At 40.1% G+C, this 24,122-nt stretch overlaps 1 protein-coding gene across 1 annotated transcript in view; it reads left to right on the top strand.

Moving 5' to 3' along the window:
- Positions 1-269: 269 nt before the first annotated feature.
- Positions 270-24,122, top strand: part of LOC145344314 (N-acetylglucosamine-1-phosphotransferase subunits alpha/beta-like) — a 60,246-nt gene continuing 36,393 nt past the window's right edge. Inside the window, exons 1-7 of the mRNA XM_080191414.1 lie at positions 270-351; positions 2,727-2,846; positions 4,363-4,401; positions 5,703-5,908; positions 6,862-6,926; positions 10,981-11,115; positions 22,837-22,998. Of these exons, the coding sequence (XP_080047540.1) occupies positions 302-351; positions 2,727-2,846; positions 4,363-4,401; positions 5,703-5,908; positions 6,862-6,926; positions 10,981-11,115; positions 22,837-22,998 (777 nt within the window). The 5' untranslated portion in view covers positions 270-301. The remainder of the gene's footprint in view (positions 352-2,726; positions 2,847-4,362; positions 4,402-5,702; positions 5,909-6,861; positions 6,927-10,980; positions 11,116-22,836; positions 22,999-24,122) is intronic.

The raw sequence follows: 24,122 nt of genomic DNA, 5'->3' as shown, positions 1-24,122 counted from the left end.
TGGCGGAGCAGGCCCTACTCCAGCTCCTAATTTTTACGTTTATATTCTACATATTGTTGAGTTGAAAAATAATCTACGTTAGTAACAGTTGCAACCAATTCAATAAATTCGAGTAACATTGGGTAACTGTTTACAGCTCAGGAAATATTTAGTTCAGTCCCTATGCATTTGCTTCTTTTCCTATTAGGATGATATTGAACTGTACAGGAAAATGTTAATATACAAAGCAAAAGAAAATCCAATTTTTCAATTTTATTTTTTCTAGGTTGTCTTGGAATGGAGCCGAGATCAATATCATGTCATGTTTGATTCTTATCGTGATAATGTAGCTGGAAAATCTTTCCAAAATAGGTAAAGTATGTTAGTTTCAGATGCTTCTTGATTGCTTGGTTCAAACATTTCAGATTGCAAATGCAAGGATTAAACTTGTTACAACTTGTTTGGGGGCTCTCAACTCCGTAAACCTGTTTGATCTGCCTTATCTAATTTAGATAATGGGTTTGTTGAGTGGTATTTTGGGTGATTCAGTCATCAAGGAGACACATCAGCTTGTTCTTCACCACTGAAAATAATGCACTTTCAGAACTCATGGCCAGATGAAAATGCATCTGTTTGTTGGAAATGGGTGAAAGGAAGACTTGAACCTACATTTAGTGCATAAATACATGTATTGGTTAAATTGGAACTTTGAAGGAGGGCTTGTATTTATATCACAGCTTTCATGACCTCAATGTGCCGAAGTGCTATATAACCTTAAGTACTTTTGAAGTGTAGTTATTGTTGTGACGTAGGAAATGCAACAGCCAGTTAGGCAGCAAGCTTCCACAAACTTGAGCGTAATACTCATACTTTATATAGATGATCTGGAGGAGGGAACCGAGTGTATGGTGTCGAAATTTGCTGATGACACCAAGATTGGTGGAACGGCAAATTGCGCGGAGGGTGTGGAGAGTCTGCAGAAGCAATGGGCGAATGGGCCAGGAACTGGCAAATGGAATTTAATGTTGGCAAGTACGAGGTGGTCCACTTTGGTAGGAATAACGGTAGGAAGGACTATTACTTACGTGGTGCAAAACTGCAGCAGGCGACGGTGCAGAGGGACCTCGGGGTCCTTGTGCATGAGTCGCAAAAACCCAGCCTGCAGGTGCAGCAGGTGGTCAGGAAGGCTAATGGGATGCTGGCCTTAATAGCGAGGGGGATTGAATATAAAAGTAGGGAGGTCTTGCTGCAGCTGTATAGGGCATTGGTGAGGCCGCAGCTGGAGTACTGTGTGCAGTTTTGGTCGCCACACTTACGCAAGGATATTTTGGCCTTGGAGGGAGTGCAGAGGAGGTTTACTAGGCTGATACCGGAGTTGAGGGGGTTGAGCTATGAGGAGAGGCTGAATGAACTAGGCTTGTACTCGTTAGAGTTTAGAAGAATGAGGGGAGATCTCATTGAGACATATAAGATGATGAATGGGATGGATAGGATAGAGGTGGAGAGACTCTTCCCTCTCAGAAAGGACAGTAGGACTAGGGGGCACATCCTCAAGATAAAGGGGGGGGCGGTTTAGAACGGAGTTGAGGAGGAACTTCTTCACTCAAAGGGTGGTGAATCTCTGGAATTCTCTGCCCGTTGAAGTGGTGGAGGCTGCCTCGCTAAATATTTTTAAGACGTGGGTTGATGGGTTTTTGATAAGCGAGGGGATTAAGGGTTATGGGGAGAGGGCAGGAATGTGGAACTGAGCCACTTCAGATCAGCCATAATCTTATTGAATGGCGGGGCAGGCACGAAGGGCTAGATGGCCTACTCCTGCTCCTATTTCTTATGTTCTTATACCAACCAGGTAGTCTGTTGGTTGAGGCATGCATATTGGCCAGGACACCTGAGAGGGCTCCCTCGCTCTTTGAAATAATGGGATTTTCCACTCCTACTTGGAAGGAGAACTTTAGTTAATGTCCCATTGGAGGACAGTGCCTATGACATCACAGTCCCCCCTCAGTACTACTCCAAACTGTAGCCTAAAGTTTGCAGTTCAGCCTCTGGAAAGTGACTTGAATCCATAGCACTCTAACTCAGACAAGATTGCTGCCACTAAGCCTCAGCTGATGCTGGTTGCTGTGTAAGGTGGTTTCAGCTTTGCACCAATAGACGTGCAATATAAAATTGGCAAGCATGGAGACTGCACAGATGTTGGATGCAGAAAAAAATAAAGTTCAGTGTATGAATGGTTTGAGGGTGTGTTGAAAGCATTTGGTAAGAATGGAAAACAAGGAGATTTGCTTAGCATTTGTCAGTGCTATTTCTGACATAATAAGGATAGCTTTGATCTCCACAGTATCTGGATATGGTAATTGTTCAAAGAATGCTTCAGGCAAGGTATTTAAATTTATTAGAACTGAGCTAACAAAATTTGTATGTGCCGCTTTGTTACCTTTGCTTTAGGGAGAGAACAACTTCTAAGTTGTACTGTAATTAGACTGCATCAACTGAAATGTACTTAAAATGATTGACTTTATAGCCCTTTCAGTTACAGAAAAGAAACTGAATTGTCAGTTTAAATGCTTGTCAAAGTTGATTGCACGATATTGTATATGGAATCTGTGTGAATATATTTTAGTGAGGGTTTTTTCAACATGCCTGTCAAACAACTGTGTGTTACAATATCTGTTATGCAAGTATGTACATAGTTAATTGGAACAGAATAAGAATAACTACTCTAATACTATTTTTGTATATGTTAGGTTATGTCTGCCAATGCCAATTGATGTGGTCTACACATGGGTGAATGGTACAGACCCAGGTTTACTGAAGGAACTACATGAAGTGAGGGAACAGATGAAGAGAGACCAGCGTACATTGAAGTGTGTTTTTCTTTCAATTTCTGAATTTTTTTGGCAGTGGTTTACAAATTTTGAATACCCCTCTTTTCACTGCCCAGGCTTCTGTATAGACCTGAGATAGGTTATGTTACTGGACTGGTAATCAGTGAAGCCTGGACTAATAATGCAAACTAATAGTTGATAGACAAGGGAATTATGGGTTATGGGGAGAGAGCAGGAAAGTGGAACTGATCCACTTCAGATCAGCCATGATCTTATTGAATGGCGGGGCAGGCTCAAAGGGCTAGATGGCCTACTCCTGCTCCTATTTCTTATGTTCTTATTAGTTCAAACACTAAATTTGGGAGTTTCAAATTCAAGGGACCATGAAACACTTGGATTGTGGTGAACTAATTATTTCACTAATGACCTTTAGAGAAAGTAATCTGCTTGCTTGTCTGGTTTGGGACTCTGCACCAAACTTGTTGACTCTTAGCTGTCCTCTGAAGCTACCTAGACAGCTGCATGAGGTAATATTTGCCAGAGACTTCCCCATCTGAGAATAAATTAAAATGATCAACTAGCAGCAAGTACTGTTAAAACTGAATCGGGTTCAATCCAATCCCTTCGGGTAAATGTGGAGCTTAAAGTCTAGTATATCTTTTCAACCGAGGCAGATAAGTTCAAATGACAAAGGCTGAACTTTAAATTCATGATTACCTGAGGGAATGATATACTTTAAGGGTCAGTATCAATACCTGGGGAAGGATTCCCAACTAAAATAGACCAATCAAATTATAGTTAAAAGTTTTGGGGGGAAAGCAGTTCTTTAACTTATTATGTATTAGGCCTGACCCTGGTCTGCCCAATCATTTGGGGGAATAGTCATTGTTCTCAATGTGACTCAATTAAAATCAACAGAAGATAAGGCTTTAAAATGGCATGAATGTAGATACCCAGCTGCTAGCAACGTTTCCACAAGTTCAAATGGTCACCCCAGAGCTATTCTAAACCTAGCCTGCTGCTACAGGGAGATTCTGGGATTCACAACACTGCTCGCTGTTGATTATGTCAAGAAGCAACCTAGCCTAGAACAAGACCATACCCCATACCTCCTTTGAAATAAAAATTCTTGATTTCAACAAGAGACGACACTGAATTTTGGTCAGCTTCTCTGTGGAACTTTGAATAGTGGTATCAACCTTACCTTCACCTTTCGCTATCAATAAAAATCCGCATTCAATATTTCACACCTGTGTATTTTAAAGTACAAATGGATGGAACACTGCTGTGAAATGATCTGTGGCAGCAGTTGCTGGTGTGGAAGTGAGTTGTGTTCCAGTAATTTTCATCAGTGTTCACATTTCAGGATAATGACCATATGATTTTTAAGAATGTTTCAGATTAATTGCAGATCCATGAGTATCATTTATGGTACTCTTTATGATATAATTCCAGGGTACTGAGCCTTTGGTTACAGTGTCAGCTACTATAATCATTTAAATTAAATAGATTCTTCAGTTTTTGCTGTTAATAAATTAGCATTTTCTTTTTTTAGGGAAAGTCTTGGAAATGCTACAGAAGCCACTAAAAAAAGGTAATTAGCTTGTAATTGATGCTAAACTTCAAAAGACTTTTGAAAAGTTTTTTGAGAGTTGCAAGTTATTGTGTTATAACTGGTTTACATGTATTTTTATCACAGTGTAGGTTTAACATATTATAAGTAGGACAGGTAATCAAGTTATTGAAAGCCAATTTGCAGTTTCTTAGCTTTGACAGATCCTGATCTTTGGCTCAGAGGTTATTGGAAATGACTGTGATGTAATTGATTTCTATTCTGAGATACTTGAAGACAAGAGCGTCCAAACGTTTTCTTAATAAATAGCAGGCGACGTAGTGAGGAGCCTTTTGATCATGATCAACATCCTTGGGGGTTACTATTGAAAGTCAAAATCCAGGAATTCCTTCCCTAACAGCACTGTTGGTGTACGTGCACCTTGGGGACTGCAGTGGTTCTATAAGGCAGCTTACCACCTCTTTCTAAAGAGCAACTAGAGATGGACATTAAATGCCGGCCTAGCCAGCAATGTCCACATTCCACAAAATGAACAAAATAAACCAAAGAATAATTATAACACAATGCTGTATTCAAGACAATTTTTATACTTTATTTTCCTATGAATCAATCATCTGTAACCTTTGAGCTCCACAGTGTTGGATTTGTGGGGGGTACCACTCTTGCTTATTCCCTTTAAATATTGCAATGTTCAGTACCATTCATGACTTCTCAGACACTGAAGCAATCCATGTCCAAATGCAGCAAGACCTGGACAATATTTAGACTTAGACTAACAAGTGGCAAGTAACATTCACACCACACAAGTGCCAAAGGTGACTATCTACAACAAAGGAAAATCTAATCATTGCCGCAGAATATTCAAAGGTGTTACAGAATCCCCCATGGTCAACATCTTGGGGGAGTTATCATTGACTAGAAATTAAACTGGACTAGCCATATAAATTTTGTGAAGATAAGGACAGTTCAGAGGCTGAGAATTCTGCAGCAGTAAGTCTCCTCCTGACTCCCCAGAACTTATCCACAATCTATATGGTACAAGTCATCTGAGGGCTGTTGTTGCTGCTGTGGAAATAACAACATCAGTTAATAAGATTGTCTTATTGTCCTCATTGAAATAGGAATGTAAAATACTAAATTGATTGGCAAAAGGGTTAAATCAAATTTGCCTGTATTAAAACTAATTTAACAGTAGATACAAATGTTTTTGTAATAAAGCTGAAGGGACTAAAGCAGTGAACATGGAGTAGTAGATGTCCTTCTTACTAATTGGCACTTTCTTTGTTAACTACACTATATTAATGCAGATTTGTTGATTACAGTGAGAAGCAACCAGAATGTTTGTTGTCACAATGTGTGCAGGGACCAATGATCGTTTTGGATCCGAGTTTGCCAGCAAATATTACAGTCAAGGAACTGCCTTCACTCTACCCTTACTTTCAAGCTGCCAAACATGTATTACAAATCCCAAAGCTGAAAAACCCATCATCCAATATTACTGTAATTATGTTTGATAATCAAAAAGAAGGTAAGAATGGCTTTACACTACATGTAAGACTAAATAAACTTCTGGTTTAAATTGATAAACTGAAAAAATGCCCAGTTCATTTGTTAAAAAACAGAAGTCAAATACATAGGGGATGTAGATATGAGATTAAATGGAAAAGATTTAGAACAGTGCAAACCAAATTTTTATACTTGGGTTTTGGAACTGTGGTATGTCCTTGGTAATTGAAACAGAGCATGTAGTCATTTGGATAAGATGCTAAATTGGGGCTACATCTGTCTGTTCATAGATTCCTATAGTGCAGAAGAAGCATCGAGTCTGCACCGAACACAATCCTACCCAGGCCTTATCCCCGTAACCCATGTATTTGCTCTAGCTAGTCCCCCTGACACTAAGGGGCAATTTAGCATGGCCAATCCACCTCATCCGCATATCTTTGAACTGTGGGAGGAAACTGGAGCACCTGGAGGAAACCCACTCAGACACAGGGAGAATGTGCAGACTGCGCACAGATAGTGACCCAAGCCAGGAATCGAACCCAGATCCCTGGCGCTGTGAGGTAGCAGTGATAACTACTGTGCTACCGTGCTGCCCCACTATTAAAGATCCCTTTGGAATATTCAAAGATAAGGGAGTTCTAAGTCCTGGCCAGATTCTTCCTTCAAGCAATAGCACAGAAAACAAATGAACAAGTCATTAATTTCATACTTCAGCAGTGACTGAATTGAGTGCAGTTTGTGTGAACTGTATTCAAGTTTATTCAGATCCATTGCTGTTATTTTTTAAGTTATATCTTTTGGCATGTGATATGTAAATTAGGTGATAAACCTCTTCATAAAATTGCTGCGGCTGCAGCCAGCTCAACAATTATTTTAAATAGTTCTATAGTGTATTTACATAATGGAATACTTGGAATCACAGGTTTCAAATATATCAGGAAAGTTGCGAGATAATGTTTCAACATTTTATTTTAGTGGATGACGCACTTTCAGCAGTACAAAAGCAAAATGGTAAACGACTGGCATGGAGAGGCTATTTGGTAGGTTTTTGTATTTTATATTATTTTTATGATCGCCTAACTACTTAAATGCATGAAACCAGTTAATGCTGAAGTAAAATACTGATTCATTATATATCTTACTGTTGAGCTGCCTTTGATTTGTATGTCTTGATTTCCTTGCTAAGTAAAAATCCTATCAATATCAGTCTTGAACATTTCAATTGACCCAATGTTGATAGTCTTTTGATGGAAAAATGCCAGATTTCCATTACCCTTTGTGAATGTGACTTCTTTATTTCATTCTTAAATGGTCTAGCTCTGATTTTAAGATTTTTTCTGCTTGTTCTGGATTTCTTCACCAGAGGAAATAACTCCCCTGTATCTGCACAATTAAATCCTTTTAAACTTTAATTACATCCCTCTCAACCTTCTAAGGACAAACGAGCAATGTTTCTGCAACCTGTCCTCGTAATTTAACCCTACAAACCCCATTCTGGTAAATCTGTCCTGAACTCCTCCAGATGTGCATCCAGAACTGAATGGAATCAGATCATGGCACTTGACAAGTGAAGTATCATTTCTTCTCCTTTGTATTCCAGCCCCCTTGAGATAAAGGTCAACATTTGCATCAGTCTACTAGCTTTTAGTGATTGTAGATGTGGAGATACATTTCTCAGTTTCTAGCGTATTTCCATTAAGAAATTGTTCTAGTGTATCTGTTTTGAAATGTACGGTTTCAGGTTTCTCTGTATAGATCTCCCATCTACCATTGTTAGGTCCACTCACTTAATCTATGTTCCATTATATATATTCCTGTGTAATTTCCTATTAGCATTTACACAACTTGCTGTGTCTCAGTAGGTGCCATCTAGATCCTTAACTCTTTATTTCTCCAATCAAATTATTGAGGGACAATGAAATCTGAATAAACTGGTGTTCCCAAAAAAATAACTGCAAAAATTGGATGCTTATTGAGAGACTTGGAAACTTCTAACTTAAAAACTATGGGTATCCTTCAATGCATCTACTCCTTTTGCAACTTGAAATACTGGACCACAGCCTGTTGATTACTGTTGCATGTGGAAATTTTATTGAATTATGATTACGGGGACTTTCCCTTACAGTTCGCTTCCTCTGATCCCCAAATTCTTGTGAGGTGTATGCAAATCAATGTGAAGCTGTGGGCTTTGTGAAAGCAATGGCAGTTGTGGAATAGGAAGTGCTTTACTCAGTGCTGATAACGGCTGGAGAACCATCCGTCATGTCTCTGGGTTTAAATGCACTGCTTTATCCAAGAGCTGTTCCACAGCAATGGATATTGGATAAACAACTCCTCAATCTACTGAAAATGTTTATAGTTTATGCAATGACTATTTTGGAAATAAATCCACCAAAACCAGGGAGGTAGTGGTGTAGTGATAACATCGGTGGATGTGTGATCCAGAAATGATTTAGGGACAATGGTGCAAATCCCACCATGGCGGCTGGTGGAATTTAAATTCAATGACTAAATCTGAAATTAAAAATTGATTGAATATTGTCCACTAAACCATTGTTGATTGTTATAACCCAGCAGGTCCGCTAGTAGGGGTGAGAATCTAACCAAAGTAAAAGCAAAATACTGTGGATGCTGGAAATTTGAAATAAAAACAGGCAATGCTTGAAAAACTCAGCAAGTCTGGTATCACCTGTGGAGAAAAACAGATTTAACTTTTGAATTCATAAGACTTTTCTTCAGAGCTCTCGTCTTTCTACATAGTAGCAATTGTATATTTGGAAACTATTGTCTAAAGAGCTTTGAATTCCTAAATGGTGCACCCTGCTGCCACTGTGTCTTGATGTGGAGGGAGTGAATATTTGCACATCAGATGCCAATCAAGTGAGCTTTGTCCTGGATGGTGTCAAGCATTTTGGGTGTTGTTGGAGGGAGTAGAAAGTATTCCATCACACTTCTCACATGTGGCTTATAGGTGGTGAATTAGTTGCCACTGGATTCTTAGCCTGTAACCTGATCTTGTAGCCACAATATTTATATGGCTGGTCCAGTTCAGCTTCTGGTCAATGGTAACCCCAGGATGGTTAATAGTGGGAGATTCAATGATGTTAATGTCTTTGAATCGCAAGTGGTAATAGTTAAATTATCCCTTATTAGAGTTGATCATTGTCTTGCACTTGTGTGATGCGAATATTACTTGTTAGCCCAAGCCTGGAGATTGTCCAGGTCTTGCTCATGAACCACTTCAGTATCTGAGGAGTCACGAGTGGTGCTGAAAATTGTGCAATCATCAGCAAACATTCATACTTCTGACCTTAAATTGGAAGGAAAGTTATTGATGAAGCCATTGAAGATGATTGAGCTGAGGGGACTACCTTGAGGAATTCCTGCAGAGATGATTTGGAACTGAGATGATTGACTGCCAACCATCGCAGTCTCATCTTCTTTTGTGCCTTGGAGCCTTCGGGAATGTTCCCTGTGCAAACCGATCAGAGAAAGGCAAGACACATTGTTGAATATTGGGCCTTTCCCAGATATCCCTCCGACCTCCTCATATCCAGCCAATTTCTAGCTCTGCGTTCTCCACTTTGACCTCGGCCGTGCGTTCCTTGAATGCAGCCAGTGGAGAGTTGTCCTAATTCCTATTGGCTCCAGTTTTACTCGGATTCCTTAATGCTTCACTTCCCCAGATGCGGCCTGGGTGTTCAGGTCAGTCACCCCACTTCACTCCTGGTGTTTACCACCTGCTACAGACACAGTCTAGCAGCTACGTCCTTTAGGAGTCAGCCAACTTGGTCTGTACTAGGTGCTACCGGCTCTCTCTTGGTGATGAGTATTGAAGTCCCTCACCCAGAGTGCATTCTGCATCCACCTTCAAGTGGTGTTTAACATAGAGAAGTGCTAATTGAGAGATGAGTAGTACAGATAATCAACAGGAGGTTTCCTTGTCCATGTTTGACTGATGCTATGAGACCTAATGAGGTCCAGTATTAATATTGAGGACTTGCATGACAACACTGTTCCACCTGTATACCACTATGCTGCCACCTCTTCTGAATCTGTCCTGCTGGTGGACCGGGCATACCCAAGAAGGGTAATGGTGGAGTCTGGGCATTATCTGTAAGGTATGATTCAGAGTGTTTGACTATGTCAAGTTGCTGCATGACTAGTCTGTTGCTCAGCTCTCTCAATTTTGACACAGTAAGAAGTCTCAACACCAGGTTAAAGCCCAACAGCTTTATTTGGAGCGCTGCTCCTTCCTCAGTGAGTGGAGAGTTGCGTTCACAAATATGGCATATGTAGACAGAGACGCAATTGCAAGATAATAGTTGGAATGCGAGTCTTTACAAGTAATCAAGTCTTTACAAGTACAGACAATGCGACTGGAGAGCGGGATAATCACAGGTTAAGGAGGTGTGAATTGTCTCAAGCCAGGAGAGTTAGTAGGATTTTGCAAGCCCATGTCAAATGGTGGGGGTTACATGTAGTGTGATATGAACCCAAGATCCCAGTTGAGGCCATCCTCATATGCGGAACTTGGCTATCAGTTTCTGACTCTGTTCCGTTTCAGTGAGATCACTTCTCAATTTTGACACAGATGGAGGGCTTTGCAGGGTGAGAGAGTGGAGTTTGCCGCTGTTGTTTCTGATGCCAATGTTGACCCTGGGTTGTCCATCCAGCTTCGTAACTTTATTGACTTTTTAGCGATTTTATATAACTATGTTGCTTGCTCAGCCAGCCATTTCAGAGGGAATGACTCTGGAGTCACATGTAGGCCAGACGAGGCAAGGACAGCAGATAGCCTTCTGTAAAAACATTGGTGAATTGGCTGGGTTTTTAGGACAATTCACAGTGGTTTCATGGTGATCATTAGACTTAATTCCAGATTTTCATTGAATTCAAATTCCACCATCTTCCACGCTGGGATTCGAACTGGGTCCCTAGTGCATTATCCTGTATCTCTGAGTTATTAGTCAAACTGTGGCTTGACATTTTGCTTGACTGTCAGCCTCTGCATCAGAAATCTCTCATTTTTCATAACTTTTATTTCTCAGTAACAACAACAAAAAATTAATAGCAATTAATTTTGTTGACTAGACCACAGATAAAGAATCTCCTGGGTCAATCTTAATGCAGAATCTTGCTTTTCTGAGTGGGTTTCCAGCATCATGCAAAGAGGAGGAACAACTCCGAGCCAAGCTCCCACCAGTTGTTACTGGCAAAATGAAGCAGGTAAGATCTGATTAAATTAATTGTTTTCGGACTGTATGGAAACTGGACATTTTATCTGACGTTTTTCCATTGGTTGTAATTGAAAACCAACTTGCTACTAATACTATATTCTAGTGTAGATGTGCATTTTAAATTCAATTCGCTCATAATGATTCACAGTCTGGTCAAGATATGGGATCAGAATTACTGATTTCATATATCATCTTCCTTACTTCCTATTTATTTAACTTCCATTCCAACACTACTGCCCTTGAAAATATAGGAGCACAGGAAATAGGAGCAGAAGTAGGCTATTCGGCCCCTTAGACTTGCTGTGCCTAGATCCTAGCTCCTCATCTACCTCAACTGTGTTTTTCCTGTACTAGCTCCATATTGCTTGTTCTCTTTAATATTTAGAAATCTATTGATCTTTGTCATGAACACACTCAATGATTGAGCCTTCACATCTCCCTAGGGTAGTGCATTCCAAAGATTCATCACCCTCTTGGAGAAGAGATTCCTCACCTTAGTTCCAAATGGCCTGGCTCTTAGTCTGACTCTGTGTCCTCTGGTTCTAGCCTTCCCATCCAAGAGAAATGTTCTTCCTATGTTTAGTTTGTCAAGCCTGAAAGAATCCAGTATGTTTCAATGAGATCACTTCTCAATCTTCTAGACATTAGAGAATATAGACCCACTCTCCTCAATCTCTCTTAATAAATCAGCTCTATCATCAAAGTTTCAGTCTGATGAACCTTTATTCACCCTTTGTGGCAAGTACATCCTTCCTTAGGTAAGGAGATCAAAACTATAAACAATCCTCAGGTTCAGTCTTACCAAGGGTCTGTACCAAGTCTTTTCAAAGCGACCTGTAATGGATTGCAGGATGGTATAAAAAGGCTTTTGGTTTCCCCCAAAACTCACCTGATGAGGATACCAAGAATTGCACACTACTCTAAATGCAGCCAAACCCCATTGCCTCAACTTTTTACTCCATTAGAAATTATGTTTATGAGCCGTACAGAGGATGGATAAAGTGAAGTACTGAGACTGTCGGATGCATGTCCCAAGCAGAAGTAGAAGAGATTTTATAACACCTTCTGGCTGGAGAAGCTAACTTCCATGCATCGAGTAAAAATGAACATAATAGTCGCCTCTGATCTTAAGAGGCCACAACGGACATGTCACTCTGCCCTGCACGTACACTTGGCACCAATCGCTCTGTACATATATGCTTTTGGCACGGTTTAAAGTTTTTTATAGCTCAAAATTTATTTATTATTGTCACAAGTAGGCTTACATTACCGCTACAATGAAGTTGCTATGAAAATCCCTGAGTCGCCACACTTGGCTCCTGAGGAAGAATTTAGCATGGCCAATCAACCTAACCTGCACATCTTTTGGACTGTAAGAGCAAACTGGAGCACCTGTAGGAAACCCACGCAGACACGGGGCAGAACACGCAGATTCCACATAGACAGTGACCCAAACCGGGAATCGAATCCAGGTCCCTGCCGCTGTGAGGCAGCAGTGGAACCACTGTGCCGCTACGCCGCCCTAATTCACTGGAGGCAAGCTAGACGAGGACTGTAAATATAGATCATTTCATGACAAGAAAGAGACAGCAAGAGACATTAATAGGCAGTGTGCCTACTGGCTAGGATCTCACATCGGAATCTGATAGAGATAGCTGCTCCAGAGAGGCCACAACAAGACAAAACAGTGCTACTGTTAGCTCGCTACAGAGCGCCACAGCTTCCAGTGAACAGTCTACAAAGAAGAAACTAAAATCAGGAACAAAGCAGAATAAGGATAATTTCTTGAGGTATTGTTTCAGTAATTGTGCCAACGCAAATTAGGATGCAAAGACAATGGTATGTGGGGGAAACACTGGCAAATATAAGTTTAAAACCCTCCAAACTGCAAAGACATCTGAAGACTAAACATGGCAAACTTGAGAACAAGCCTTTGGATTTTTTTCAAAGAATGCAACATGAACTGAAATCATAGGCTTAAGTTCTTGGCAAAAAAAACATTGAATGACAAAGAGCAATTAGCCTTTTAAATGGTAGTTAAAGAGAAAATGCCCCACACTATTGCAGAGATTAATTTTTCCTGAGACACTAGACATGGCTCGCATGGTCCTAGATGAGAGGTCAGCTGAAAAACTGAAATACATCCCATTTAGTGATAACACGGTAGCCCACTGAATTTCTGAAGTTGCTGAGAATTTAAAAGTACAATTATTTCTCATTTAAAGTTAGCACAAGAGCTCTCAATACAGCTAGATGAAAGTACAGACATTACAGATTGCGCAACCTACAATGGCCCCATGAATTTTTTGAGGGTATGCTGCTTGACATTGCCAACCAACATGACTGGTGCACAGTTCTTTGAAGTTTGCATAGTCCCATTGTTGGTTAGAAAGTGCGGGGCTCGATTGGGTTAATCACAGAGGCATCACAAGCAGTGAGGCAGCCAACATGACTGGGGAATAACTGGAGTTATAATAAGAATTAAGGAAGCAGCTGGTTAGGTCATTGTTTGGAATCATTGCTTCATTCACCACGAGACATTGGCATTGAAAGGAATTCCATCCGCTTTTGAGGTGGTGTTGAAAGGCACTAAAGTCGTGAATTTCATTAAAAGTAGTTCACTCAATGCCAGGCTTTGAGTCTCTGTTCTGAAATGGGGGCAGAGCACACATTCATTGTTCCACATTGAGGTATGTTGGCTGTTAAGGGGTTGGATTTGGCAGAGTTTATGAACTGAGGTATGAATTCCATATTGGGTTTGAGAGTGACATTGTCCAGAAATGGTGGATGCATCGGTTATGATTTTCCAAATTTCTTTAGTTTGTGGAATTGTTCCAACAGTTTGGAAGTTAGCAAATGTAACACTTCTTGAAGAAAGAGAGGGAAACCAGGGATGAGAGGCCAGTTAACACATTTAGGGAATCATAGTGTGATCAGAGTCAACATGTTTTTATGAAACTGAAAATCATATTTGACAAATTTATTGTATTTTTTAAAGATGTAATTAGCAAGGCAAATAAAGGAGAAACAGTAGATGTAGTATACTTGGATTATGAACCCTGATAATATCCCAGAGATAATACTGAAGAATTTGCTCCGGAACAAGCTGCGCCCATAGTCAAGTTGCTAAATTACAGCTACAACGCTAACATCTACCTGGGAATATGGAAACGTGCTCAGGTATGTCCCATGCACAAAAAGCAGGGCAAATCAAACCAGGCTAATTACAGCCCCATCAGTCTACTCTTGATCATCAAAGTGATGGAAAGTGTCATAAAGGTGCTGTCAAGCGGCACTTATTAAACAAAAACCTTCTCGCTGACTGTTTTTTCTGGCTGATCCAGTCAGCTCCTGACCTCATTACAGCTTTCATCCGAACATGGACAAAAGAGCTGAATTCCAGACATCAGATGAGAGAGGCTGGCAGCACTTGACCAAGAGTGGCATCAAGGAGACCTAACAGAACTGGAGTCACTGGGAATTGGGGGGGGAGGCAACCCCTCATTTGTTTGGAGGTATAACTATCACAAAAGGAGATAGCTGTGGTTATTGGTGTTTAGTCATCTCAGTTGTGAGACATTGCTGCAGCAGTTTCTCAGGCAGTCCAATCATAAGCCCAATCATCTTCAGCTGCTTCATCCATGACTTGCCCTCATTATTAGTACAGAAATGGGGACGTTTGCTGATAATTAAACAATGTTCAGCATAATTCATAACTCAGACATTGAAGCAGTCTATGCCTATATGCAGTTAAGATACAGGCGATTGTAATGTCCTAGCTATGTTAGTGGTTGTGGATTTTGCACAAAGAAAATACTTGGTTAGCACACACAAATTCAAACTAACATAGATTTTATTGGAAGGGATGGCCTCTGCACTGCACAGAGTAGAAAGCTGTAAGTAAAACAGCAGCCTGTGGCAACTAACTAATGACATTGACTGTGAAGCTCTGTTAATAAAATACTTTTGAAGTATAGTTATGCAGTACCATAGCAAATGTCCCTCCAGTTTGTGCACAGCCAGGTCTCTGAAACAGCAATATGACAATGAACAGGTAATACACGTCATCTATGGTGCTCATTGAGATAGATGTTTGGTTTCAAGACAGAGGAGAGTTCTCTGCTGTTCTTTTACATCCACTTTAGAGGACCGATGGGGCTTTGCTTTATTGTCTAGTCTGAAAACTAGCATCTTTGACAGTACTGCACTAGAAGTAGCGTCAACCCAGATATTGTACTCCAGTAACTGGAATGAAATATGAGCTCCCACCCTTCTGATTTAGCAGTGAGGGAACTATCCACTATAGCTCAGTTTCCATTTTGTTTGCTTTCTTTTAAAGCTGACATCAGTTTTTCAAATATTTCTTCATAATCCTCTCATAGTCAATTTAAAATGTCAGTGGTTTCTCTGTCTGTAGATGCTGCTAGAGTATTTACGGTACTGTTTTATTTCAGATTTCCATCATCTTTAATATTTTGTTTTCATTTAATAATTGGATTCATACAGTAGCAGAGTGATTAGTACAGCTGCCTCACAGTGCCCGGGACCCAGGTTCAATCCCAGCCTTGGGTGAATCTATGTGGACTTTGTATGTTCCCCGTGTCTATGTGTGTTTCTTCCAGATACTCGGTGTTCCCTCCCACAGAAAAAGATGTGCAGATTAGGTTGATTTAGATTGTTAAATTGCCCCTTGGTGCTCCAGGAAGTGTGGGTTGGGGGATTAGTGGAGTAAATATGTGTGGTTACGGGGATCGGGCCTGAGTAAGATGCTGTGTTGGAGAGTAGGTGCAGACTAGATGGACTGAATGGCCTACTGCATTGTAGAGATTCCTTGGTTACATCAGCTATGTGCAGTATAGTTTGTTTATTTTGCAGTTGCATTTTTCATAATTGGATTGTTTAGTAGATGACTGATTATTTTAAGCCACTAGATGGTGTGCTTTGCATTTTCAGTTATCCAAAAACCTGTTATATTTGGATTTATGTTCGAATGATTGTGAAATGTGCTTTTGGGCACTTGAATATGAATAAGTGATGGGTAATTTTTTTGAAGAACCGAAGACCATAAGACATAGGTACAGAATGAGGCCACTCAGCCCATCGAATCTGCTCCACCATTCAGTCATGGCTAGTGGTTGATTATTCTTCGTTATTCTAATGCATTTGTTCAGAACTGCTCCTAAGTAACAGCAGCCCATTGTGTGCCCTACTCTGACTCTTTTCCTCATCCAGTCTACTCCCCAGGAATTGAGCAAAAGTCGGAATAGCTCCCCTAGATGGAATCAGCTCACCCCAAGATGGAAATCAGAAACCTTCACTAAACTGGGTTATTCAGCATTCTAACAATGCATGTATTGTTCACCAAATTAACTTGATCATAATTAATAATGCTATTGGTTAAGCCACAATTATCCTTTGTAAGGTTAAAAAAAAATAGCAGTATCTTTTTGGCCAGTAGCTTACACCCTTGTGGGTATCAGCTGGCAGCCAGACATCAATCCTTGCTGAATCTATGAAGTAGTTGAAATCATTAATTATCTGAGGGGAAAATCTGTATGTAAAACTAATTTTCAGCTGACACTCTAGGTGGAGCAAGTGGGAAAGGAAATGGAACAGGGAGATAAACAGCAAAGTGGTATTGTTGAAGCAATTTTTCTGTCCTGTATTGTACTGTGATTATGTGGTGTTGATTCTGAATTAAAATTTGAGCTTTGGTCAATTTAGTTGCTGAATAATGCTGATAACACTTTTGGGAAAAAAATAAATGATACGTAACATGACATAGGATGCATGCCATTTCTCTTTCATTGCTATTTTGTGGGCATTACAGTGGACAGTTGATTTATTTCCAGGCATCTACCAATTTTATCTGTCTTTCTCTAGGAGAAAGTGCCAGGATTTCACTCAGTGCTTCCCAACACCTTCCCTCACATAGAAACGCAACTGAGATCAGAAATGGATTATAATGTCAACCTGTGCCTTCCATTGCCCTACGCCTTGTCCAATGTGTTCTATATCAATTACAGTTTTGGTTGAGAAAGGAACTAATTTACCTATTGCAACGTGGTCACAGTCAGCATAGTACAGAGGGAGGTCATTTGGCCTGTTAAGTCAAATCCATTCTGCTATATCACTGTTTCAAATTAATTTCTAGTAAAACAGGTGCTTTATGGTAATTGGAAGTAGTTTAATCATAATTTGGGGTTTTGAAAATTACATTATTTGTATATTTTGTGAAATATTTCAGTTCATTTCGTACTGCCAGCAGGAGAGTGACATGATGAAAATTCAAATCGGGCCTTAGCAATGTATCAGTCAGTTGCTGCCGAGAGGGTCATCTTTCAATTGTCCTAGCTATTCTTAATCTCTTTCCTTGAAAAGCATCAACAGTCATGGTAGATCTTTAGTTCTTAGCTAAAGGAATATTTTTAGATTATCTTGATAAACAGTGCTGAAAATAATATGACAATGATTTATTCTGTTCATGGGCTTTAGTTTGATCCTGTGAAAATATTCAGGTTTGTTTATATGCTTTCTATTTTTCAGTGTTTAAGGATGTTGAAATTTGTTTATTTTATCTATCTATTGTTTTTGCATATATTCTGCAAGATATTCTTTTCTGGAATGTGCCCTGATGTGAAAAGCACTCTAATGAAAGGAGATTTTTTTATTGTAAATCAGCAAACAGGTCTTTAACTTTTAGAATTTAATGGAAAAGTATACTCCCTATTCATGTTTTACCTATGGCATCTTACTATGACACCTTGCATCCCATCTCCTTTGAACCAAAATAACCCATCCACATCTAGTCCTGTAGATGTGCTTACCAGTGTATCTTGTGTAAACATTTATTTAAAATATTTCTAGGCTCATGACCATAGCAAACCCATAATTTCGATTTGGACAGTCGCCCAGTCCCTTCCTTTAATTACCACTCATATACCCCAAAAGTTTAAAAAATAAAGTTACCAACAGGAAAATATTTCAATTTCCTGGCAGATAAACATGCCAAACATGAGCCACCAGGGCAGAAAAATGCTGAACTGACCTGTACTGCATTTTAGATGTAATAATTCTGTTCCAAAATTATATCCTTATTGTTTAAACATAATGAGAACATTGCTAAGGCTTGAAGAAAATGCACATTTTGTATTTTAAAACAGAAAATGTTCTTGCCGCTTTCACCTCTGTTATGGACACATCTTCAAGTGAAGGAATGAAGAAATTATTTCACATCCAATTAAGTACTTAAGATTATATTTGCTGTTACAGTGCAAGGAAGACTGATAGGCAACTTATGCAGAGCAGTTTCCCACTAAAAACAATGAATAACCTGAAATCTATTGTACTTATGTTGATAGAGGAATAAATGTTGATCAAGATACCATGAGAGCTCCCTCTTCCCTTTTTCGAATAGTGCTATGGGTTATTTCATCTGATAGGACAAAGAATCTTGGGTCAGTGTTTCATCCAAAAGATGCCATTACTGACAATACAACATTGACTCAGTATTGCCATGCAGTATTCGTCTGGAGTGGAAATCCTGGTTGAGGTAATAATTCCTTGGGGTGAGGGAAGAGCACCTATAAAACAGCTTGCTGCATCTAACTGGAAATTTGGACTTTGGTTTTGATTTCATTTTGTTGTCAGTGTTTGACTTTGCTACTTGATTGAATGTCCCACTGAAATCATTAGACCGAAATAAAAGCAAGTTCTGATGCTTCATTGCCAGATTTATCCTTTCTGAATTTGCCTAATATCATGAAATGCTGACAGATTATTGATCAATAACCGTCCCCAATAGTTTAAAAATTATGGATAAATAGTGTCATTTTATAAACTGCATTAGGCCATTTTACTTATTGAGGAAGAAATATTTGAACATTTCTGGTTTGGCAAATTTGCATTTCTGTTAACAAGTTTCTCAAACTATAGTTCAAAACAGTTTCTCAAAATTCATGGGATATGGGCATATTATTGAAACAAATCACTTCTAAAGTACAGATTGACCTTAACACATGTCTAATAGCACTAGTGATAAAAATAACTTGTGGATTTAAAACTAATTTAGAAGAGGTAGTACCAGGTGTTACATTTGATTTAGCTCCTGGCATTTTTTCAAAGTACTGTGCTTTGTTATTATATTCAGTAGTTTCAGTACTCCAAAAAGGATATCTTGTATCTGCAGTTCTTATGCACTGGTACTTTTCTTTCTGTCTTCTAATCCTCTACTCCTCCTGCCTATTCAACCCCATGTAGTCGTTGGTCACGTAAACCTTTGGTGATGAGTGTTGACAGGCTTGAAGAGTGTGAGCTTAGGTGCATTTGACCTGCATATATCCATTTCTATAGAGCCCACTTGATGATCCGGAGTGGAAAGTTTAGCCACATTTTCCCTCCCTACCCAGGGTATTATTAATTGTAGTAACCCTAAAGATTTCCATTGAAATCACTTGATTCAGCACCGATGATGAATGGAATTTGGACTTTATTATTTGGTTTTAAATTGTGATTCATTCCTGAACTCGACTGGGTTGTTTACCAATAAACAGGGAGAAAAGAATAAAACTAATAGATTTGCAGCTTACGGTGAAAGGCAAAATGTTCTGAATATTGTTTAAATCTGAAATCCTGCCCATTCATCTGACAAAGTTAAAAAGAAAATGCAAAAATCCTGCTGCAGTGCAGGTTTTTTAATGCATGCAAGGTTTGGATATTGTATTGCAGGATATGTTGATGTTTTTGCCTTCCAAAACAGAGGTTTTGATCTGTTTTTGTCTGGCAAATGCAGTTGTACTTATCAAACTACACTCTAAGGTTCCTTTTACATCACCTTCCAAACCCAAGACCTCTACCACGTAGAAGAACAAAGGCAGTGATGCACGGAAACATCACTATTTGCAAGTTCCCCTGCAAGACACTACCCTGACTCAGAATCATTTCTGCTGTACCTTCACTGCCATTGGGTCAAATACTGGAACTCCCTTCCTAACAGTACAATGGACTACAGTGGTTCAAGAAGATGGTTCACTATCATTTTTTCTACACCATGAGTGTAGAAGACTGTGTGCCAAAGAAGCAAATCTGTGTGTTCCCCAACTGGAAACCATGGATGAACAGGGATATCCACTGCTTGCTGAAGTCCAGGTCTGAGGTGTTCAAGTCAGGTGACACTAACCTATACAAGAAAGCCAGATTCAATCTAAGGAGATCCATCAAAGATGCTAAAAGACAATACCGGACCAAACTGGAGTCCCAGGCCACACCAACCCTCGCCGACTATGGCAAGGTCTGCAAGACATAACAGGCTACAAGATGAAGGCACACAAAATCGCCGGCTCCAATGCACCCCTCCCTGATGAGCTCAATGCATTCTACGCCTGTTTTGAGCAGGAGGTCAGCGAGACGATGCCCTCCACTCTGGAAGCGTTGGATGAACTTGTACCTGGGGTCACCACTGCAGATACCAGAGCAGCTTTCTTGAAGGTCAATGCACGGAAAGCGACTGGCCCGGATGGGGTACCCTGCGTGGATCAGCTGGCGGAGCTATTCACAGATATCTTCAACCTCTCTTTACAACAACCTGACCTCCCTCTCTGCTTCAAGAAGATGACCATCATCCCGGTACCTAAGGAAAAACAAGCAGCGTGTCTTAATGACTATTGCCCGGTGGCTCTGACATCCATCATTATGAAGTGTTCGAAAGGTTAGTCATGGCACAAATCAATTCCCAGCCTCTCAGACGACCTGGATCCACTACAGTTTTCCTACCGCCCCAACAGATTCACAGCAGACGCCATTTCCCTGGCTCTGCACTCAACCCTGGAACACCTAGATAACAAGGATACCTATGTTCAGCCTTCAACACCATTATCCCAACAAAATTTATCTCCAGACTCTGCAGCCTGGGGCTCGGCTTTCATCCTGTGCGACTGGATCCTGAACTTCCTAACTTACATATCACAATCAGTAAGGATAGGCAGCAACACCTCCTTCACGATCATCCTCAACACTGGTGCCCCCTATTATACTCCTTATATCCCTGTGACTGTGTGGCCAAATTCCCCTCCAATTCAATTTTCAAGTTTGTTGACGACACCACTGTAGTGGGTCAGATCTCAAACAACAAGAGTACAGGAATGAGATAGAGAATCTGGTGAATGGGTGCAGCAATAATAATCTTTCCCTCAGTGTCAACAAAATGAAGGAGATTGTCATTGACTTCAGGAAGTGCAAAGGAGAACATGTCCCTGTCATGCGAATGGAATGTTGGCCTTTATAGTAAGGGGGATAGAATATAAAAGTAGGAGGTCTTGTTGCAACTGTACAGGGTACTGGTGAGGCCACAGCTGGAGTACTGTGTGCAGTTTTGGTCGCCACACTTGTAGAAGGATATATTGGCCTTGGAGGGAGTGCAGAGGAGTCTCACTAGGCTGATACTGGAGATGAGGGGGTTGGACTATGAAGGAAGAGACTAAATAGACTAGGTCTGTACTCGTTGGAGTTTAGAAGGCTGAGGGGGGATCTTATAGAGACATATAAGATAATGAAGGGGATGGATAGGGTAGAGGTGGAGAGATTCTTCCAGCTTAGAAAGTATAGCAGGACTAGAGGGCACAGCCTCAAGATAAGTGGGGGGGGATGCAGTTTAGATCAGAGTTGAGGAGGAACTTCTTCATTCAAAGGGTGGTGAATCTCTGGAATTCTCTGTCCGTTGAAGTGGTGGAAGCTACCTCACCAAATATATTTAAGTCACGGGTGGATAGGTTTTTGATAGGGGAATTAAGGGTTATGGGGAGAAAGCGGGAAAGTGGAACTGATCAGCCATGATCTTATTGAATGGCGGGGCAGGCTCGAAGGGCTAGATGGCCTACTTCTGCTCCTATTTCTTATGTTCTTATATCAATGGGGACAAAGTAGAAAGGGTTGAGAGCTTCAAAGTTTTAGGTGTCCAGATTACCAATAACCTGTCCTGGTCTCCCCATGCTGACACTATAGTTAAGAAAGCCCACCAATGCCTCTACTTTCTCAGCAGACAAAAGAAACTTGGCATGTCAGCTATGACTTCCACCAACTTCTACAGATGCACCATAGAAAGCATTCTTTCTAGTTGTATCACGGTTTGGCACAGCTCCTGCTCTGCCCAAGACCGTGAGGAACTACAAAAAGGTCATGAATGTAACCCAATCCATCATCCAAATCAGCTTCCCATCCATTGACTCTGTCTACACTTCCCGCTACCTCGGCAAAACAGCCAGCATAATTAAGGACCCTGCACACCCCGGACATTCTCTCTCTTCCACCTTCTTCTGTCGGGAAAAAGATACAAAAGTTTGAGGTTACGTACCAACTGACTCAAGAACAACTTCTTCCTTGCTACTGTCAGACTTTTGAATGGACTTAACTTGCATTAAGTTGATCTTTCTCTACACCCTAGCTATGTAATACTATATTTTGCACTCTCTAATTTCCTTCTGTATGAACGGTATGTTTTGTCTGTATAGCATGCAAGAAACAATACTTTTCATTATATGTTAGTGCATGTAATAATAAATCAAATCAACATGTTTTCCATGGCAGTTAGGAAAGGGCAGTAAATATTGGCCTAGCCAGCAATGCCCATGCATTGTTTACATTATACCCTGTTTACTATTGGCTGATAGTCTATCATATTTATTGAAAGTTACCCGATATGACTTTTTCTTTTTAGCTGAAGTTGTATTCTGAAGTTGGTGTTGTACTACTGCTACTTAATGATCCCAGAGATTTTGTGGAACTTACTAAACAGCCCAAAAATAACATGACTGTAGAAGGAAAAGAGATAACAATCAACCCTGTTTATTTACTGTGGGATCTCAGCACCATCAGCCAGGTAGGTCTTTCCAGTATTTTATGCAACAGCAAATGTACAACATCTATATGCTTTTAAATTGTATTATTGGTATTTTTGAGATTTGTGTTTGTACTGTTGTATTATTATTTATTCTAACCTGCGCATTCAATTATTGCAATATCAGTATAACAAAATTTTGTGGAGTGACTCCATTTCATAGGAGGAATATTTCATTGTATGTGACTCAAGTGAAGGAATACGTCCACTCAGAGCCCTATAGTTGTTAGTACAGAACTTGAGTATTGCTTAAAGAAAATAAACTTTTTGTTTTACACTCAGCAGGACAATCGCAAGAATACCATTTGTCAGGAAAACATCAGAAAGAACACATACACTCTTGGACCTTTTTTTTAGCTAGAGAAAATAAATGACAGCTATTCACTGGTTCATTCCTAGGCAATGCCTTGACCAACAGAGTCAAGCTGCCATGTTTAAATTTTCATATGGTGCTTGACAGTTATCTGTCAATCATCGTTGTTGATACTGTGCCTTTAAGAATTGTATGTGTCATATTTTTGTGAAGAAGATGTTAAGATTCAACTCAGTGCTGATTGGTCTGCAAGTGGCAGCCCACATGCTGAGTGTACAGAATTGCTCCTAGTTAATGGGGTGTTTGTTTTAATCTAAGTCTATGGAATTTTTGGGTTGTCCCCTGGGCTTTCAGACTAGGGATTAATTATGTTGATTGACAAGAGTGCATCACGTGCTAATGGGAGGAGCTAGGCTTCCAGAGAGACAAACAAGCAGTTGCTATTTGAATTTGAAAGGAGCAGCTTTCTCTCTTTTTCTCTCTCTGCTAAGAAAAAGGTATCTCTCCAGGGGTCTGCAAAATACAAGAGGTGTTTTCTCCACCACTCTCTCTGGAGTTCTGCTGTTTGAAGACAGATCTTTTTCTGAAGTCTGCTGTCTTGAGAGTCAGAAGACAAGTGTCTTTCTCAACCTCTGCCCAGAGATGTTAAAACGCTTAAGGACTGGTAACTCGTGTAAGCCTGTATGTTTGCTAACTGATTTTTGAAGAGGAGTCTATGAGAAATATTGCTTAACTTGGAGCAAATAGAATTAGACTGGCAGTTAAGAATTGTATCCTGTCATGTTTAAGTATT

The sequence above is a fragment of the Carcharhinus amblyrhynchos genome, chromosome 6, assembly GCF_965287045.1.
Source record: "Carcharhinus amblyrhynchos chromosome 6, sCarAmb.v2.hapA, whole genome shotgun sequence".
Classification (NCBI taxonomy): domain Eukaryota; kingdom Metazoa; phylum Chordata; class Chondrichthyes; order Carcharhiniformes; family Carcharhinidae; genus Carcharhinus; species Carcharhinus amblyrhynchos.
The sequence above is the reverse complement of the archived record's forward strand: the minus strand, read 5'-3'. Positions and strand labels throughout refer to the sequence as shown.